Consider the following 5,000-nt stretch of genomic DNA (forward strand, 5'->3'; position numbering starts at 1 on the left):
CTTTCACAGTCTCCGCCTGTTCAGACGAAACTCAGCCGAACTGAAGCCAAACATAACGATTCTCTGCTTAAACCGCTTAACTTCTTACAATTTCATCTTTTTATCTCATAATTTCAACCTTTTATCTCATAGTTGTGAGCGTCATAATGTTGAAAACGTATCTCATAATTTCTACTTTTTTAAATCTCATAATTACAATTTAGTTTGTCATTTTTTTTTACGTTTTAATCTCATAATTTCTACTTTTTATCTCAATTATGACTATCATAGTTTTGATTTTTGTCTCACACTTTCCACTTTTTTTTTTAAGATATTGCAAATGTCAAATACATCTTCATCTATTTCATGCCGAATGATGTGCTTTTAACTTTCACAGTCTCCGCCTGTTCAGCCGAAACTCAGACAAACTGAAGCCAAACGTAACGATTCTCTGCTTAAACTGCTTAACTTCTTATCTCATAATTTCAACTTTTTATCTCATAATTATTACTGTACATTTTTTTGCTTTTTCAACTTTTTTCAACTTTTTATCTCATAATTTCAACCTTTTATCTCATAGTTCAAATACATCTTCATCTATTTCATGCTTTTAACTTTCACAGTCTCCGCCTGTTCAGCCGAAACTCAGCCGAACTGAAGCCAAACTTAACGATTCTCTGCTTAAACCGCTTAACTTCTTACAATTTCAACTTTTTATCTCATAATTTCAACTTTTTATCTCATAATTATTACTGTACATTTTTTTACTTTTTCAACTTTTTTCAACTTTTTATCTCATAATTTCAACCTTTTATCTCATAGTTCAAATACATCTTCATCTATTTCATGCTTTTAACTTTCACAGTCTCTGCCTGTTCAGCCGAAACTCAGCCGAACTGAAGCCGGACGTATCGATTCTCTGCTTAAACCGCTTCCTCTTGCCCAGGTATTATTATTACATTATCAAACTCATCGTGGAACGTTTGCTCGCTACACACTCCTCGCTTCAGGTCACTGAAAAAGCCTCTCCTGTGGCCACGTCACAGAAACACACTCTCTAGGGAACCAGACATTTCTAGGCCGGTTACACGGTCAAACTCATCCTGGAGCGTTTGCTCACGAGACATTCCTCGCAATGAAAACAAAAAGTTGAAACAATGACAATTTCTTCTTAATTTCCTCTTTGTCGACTTATATCATAATTTTGACTTTTTAACTTTCAAAATTATGAGTTAGTATGTAATCATTTCGTTATTTTATTTCATTATTACTGTCATATTTAGTAAATTTTTGACATTTTATCTTACAATTTCAGATTTTTCTATCATAATTATGACAGTGTCATAATTTTGGATTTATATCTCCTTTTTTTAACTTTTTATCTTACAATTTCAACTTTTTATCTGATAATTATGACTTAGTGTCATAATTTCAACTTTTTATCTCCCACTTTCACATTTTTATCTCACACTTTCAACTTTTTATCTTTATCTTTTATCTTCAAAGCTTCCCGAAGCAGTGTTTCCAAAGCACCCATCGCTACTTACTAGCACTGAACCCCTTAAAAACCATCAAAACACTCCGACCGAAACACCTCAACCGGTTTAAGCTGCCCTAAATTGTGCTGCATTGTGCGTGTGCATATTCATATTCATATTCATATTCATATTCACCGTCCAGGTCGTTCTCTGGGGTCTCGGCTGTGTGCCACTCGCTGCTGGGACCCGTGCCATTCACCGTCATCGCTGCCACTTGGAAGCTGTACTGGCTGCCTTTCTCCAACCCTGTCACACAATAAACAATGAGCGGGAGTCAGGAAAAGAAAATAAGGTGTGTGTGTGATTATTATTTGCGATTCTAATTAGTAAACAGCAATCAGCGAAGGCGGCGAGGTAAACAAGGTCTCCAAACCTCATCTAAACAGATCAGGATGCATTTCCATCATGTGTAAAGATAAAAAAACGCAATTATGATAGTAGGGTGCTGTCATCCCTGAATACCCCGGAGTGTCGGGAATTAGCATAACACACTCCAACGGCACTGTGAAATTAATCCCGTCGGAAATAGCAACTTAGCGAGATATCCATCAAGGGAATAATGGAAATGAATATGATTTCCCAATAAATTCAGAAATCCTATTCAAACAAACACACATCTGCGCTTCCCAAAGTCCCGGAGGACGACAAATCCGGTGTGATGTGATGCATCGTGTGTCGACTTCTTAAACATGCATAGAATGAGGACTAAAAAACAATGGCTACGTTTACATGCACAACTTTTGTTTCAGTCGCATTGAATTCATGCCGAATGATGAATCTGAATGTAGTGTTACGCTAAACACGTGATCGGGTTGATGTGTGCGTTTATATGTCACAAGCTTCAAATCGGGATATGACAGAGTTTCCCGCTGTTTGCGCATAGTAACTATTCTCATACATTAGTTCTTTATTTGTTTTAAACAGCAGACTTAATATTTATCCATTTCTGGTCATAATTAGGAGATAATGAGCGTATGAGCCGTTGTGCCGCAGCTTATATTGATCACGCAGTAAAAATGCCCAAAATCATTGCCCAAAGTCATTACACTATTTCTACGTCACTACACTATCATTACGCTATTTCTACGTCATTACGCTATTTCTACGTCATTACGCTATTTCTATGTCAATACGCTATTTCTACGTCATTACGCTATTTCTACGTCATAACGCTATTTCTACGTCATTACGCTATTTCTACGTCATTGCGCTATTTCTACGTCATTACGCTATTTCTACGTCATTGCGCTATTTCTACGTCATAACGCTATTTCTACGTCATTACGCTATTTCTACGTCATTGCGCTATTTCTACGTCATTACGCTATTTCTACGTCATTGCGCTATTTCTACGTCATTACGCTTTTTTTACGTCATTGCGCTATTTCTACGTCATTGCGCTATTTCTACGTCATAACGCTATTTCTACGTCATTACGCTATTTCTACGTCATTGCGCTATTTCTACGTCATTACGCTATTTCTACGTCATTACGCTATTTCTACGTCATTACGCTATTTCTACGTCATTACGCTTTTTTTACGTCATTGCGCTATTTCTACGTCATTGCGCTATTTCTACGTCATTACGCTATTTCTACGTCATTACGCTATTTCTACGTCATTACGCTATTTCTACGTCATTACACTATTTCTACGTCATTGCGCTATTTCTACGTCATTGCGCTATTTCTATGTCATTACGCTATTTCAACGAATCTGGTGACTCAGAAGAGACGAGGGAATGTAAATATCATGGATTATGTTGAGCCGGGCTCACCGGTGAAGAGGAACCACAGGTTGTTGGGTTCGATGGCCTCCTGTTCCCCACGCCGGCCCGTCTTCCGGTGCCGGATCTTGTATCCGGTGATGAAGCCGTTCTGCATGTTAGCGTTCGGCGGCTGCCAGCTCACCTTGATGCTCTGTAAACATTCACACACAACGGCACAAACATGTCTCTTTTAATGTCTCCTGCTCATTTATTTGAGCAAAAATACTGTAAAATTGTGAGATATTATTAGAATGTAAATCATCTGTTGTCTACGTGAATATACAGTGTAATTTATTCCTGTGAATGTTCAGCATCATTACTCCAGTCTTCAGTGTCACATGATCCTTCAGAAATCACTCTAATATGAGGATTTGATGCTCAAGAAACATTTATGATTATTATCAGTGTTGAAAACAGTCATATTTTTGTGGAAACCGTCAAACATTTTATTTTCCAGGATTCTTTGATGAATATAAAGTTCAAAAGAACAGCATTTATTTGAAATAGAATCTTTTGTAACATTATAAATGTCTTTACTGTCACTTTTGATCAATTTAATGCGTCCTTGAATAAAAGTATTAAATTCTTCAAATCTAACTGACCACAAGCTAGTGTAAATACATCCATATATAATTTCACGAGTTCACACTTACATATAATTTTGAGGGAGTAAGATTTAATGCGTATTTGGCGTGCTGTCCGGAGGGAGGGCTCCGAGCTCGGAACTCAGCCCGAACCCAGAGTAGGCTACTCCCCCCCGCATGTAAGTGTTTAGAACTAGAAGTGTGGAGAAGGGGTGGTGGGGGGATGCTGCTAAACTGTCAATGGATGGAGGTGAGACTGCTGAGTCTATATATACCCTCTTATCATTGATTGCTGAGTGCTATCCACTCGTGTTAATTATCTGAACGTGCTCCACCCGAACTTAGTTAATAAAACTTCATATAATATAATATACTATAATATAATATATAAAATAATTAGAATATTATAAAAGTAGATTTTTTTTGCGTCCTTTATTAATAGTCCAAAACTTTTGAACAGTATAATATTTAAAAGGGAAATTATGCTGCTTATTATTTTTCAGACAAACACGTGTTTTGTAGAATTTATACAAATATTACCCCTTTTTTTGGTGATGATTACATGATTTTTGTATACATTTCGTTTATGCACAACATTTAATTTTAATTTATAAATAATATTTAAAAAATAATAAAAAAATGGAAAAAAATATTTTATATAAAATTTTATTTTTAAATATTTAATTTTGATGCATTATAATACAGAGCAGAATATGACGGTAACTGATTGGAACTGGCTCTTCACACTTTCCCACCCATCTATATTCTGCATGGATCTTTCTCATTAATTATGCAAGAAAAGGCATTTATGATTGTGTAAAGCAGAGGAATAAGTGCCTTGATCTGACAGGGTGTTTAGGAGCCGCGGTTGAAAGATCATGTGAGCTCAACCTCTGCTAGCGCTGCACACCCGAGTCAACAACGAGTTAATGGAGCAGAATTCCCATCCTCAGATTCATTAACCTTCACAAGCGTCTGCGCAGGAATGCGATCATATGCTCGTCTGCAGCCCTGCCATCTGCGCCCGTTAACATGCAAATCAACCAATTAACATTCACACCACAACACTGCCAACCGCAACACGTCCACCGGTTCAGCCGCATCGGGCCTTTGTCTCACGCTAACGCTA

The 5,000-nt window shown here is 37.0% G+C and overlaps 1 protein-coding gene across 1 annotated transcript in view; it reads right to left on the minus strand.

Moving 5' to 3' along the window:
* Positions 1 to 5,000, minus strand: part of dcc (DCC netrin 1 receptor) — a 220,807-nt gene that overhangs the window by 43,518 nt on the left and 172,289 nt on the right. The window contains exons 13-14 of the mRNA XM_084414580.1: positions 3,297 to 3,438; positions 1,653 to 1,763 (exon numbers count right to left, since the gene is read on the minus strand). Coding sequence (XP_084270706.1) covers positions 1,653 to 1,763; positions 3,297 to 3,438 — 253 coding nt within the window. The remainder of the gene's footprint in view (positions 1 to 1,652; positions 1,764 to 3,296; positions 3,439 to 5,000) is intronic.

This window comes from Rutilus rutilus (genome assembly GCF_951802725.1).
Source record: "Rutilus rutilus genome assembly, chromosome: 7".
Lineage (NCBI taxonomy): Eukaryota > Metazoa > Chordata > Actinopteri > Cypriniformes > Leuciscidae > Rutilus > Rutilus rutilus.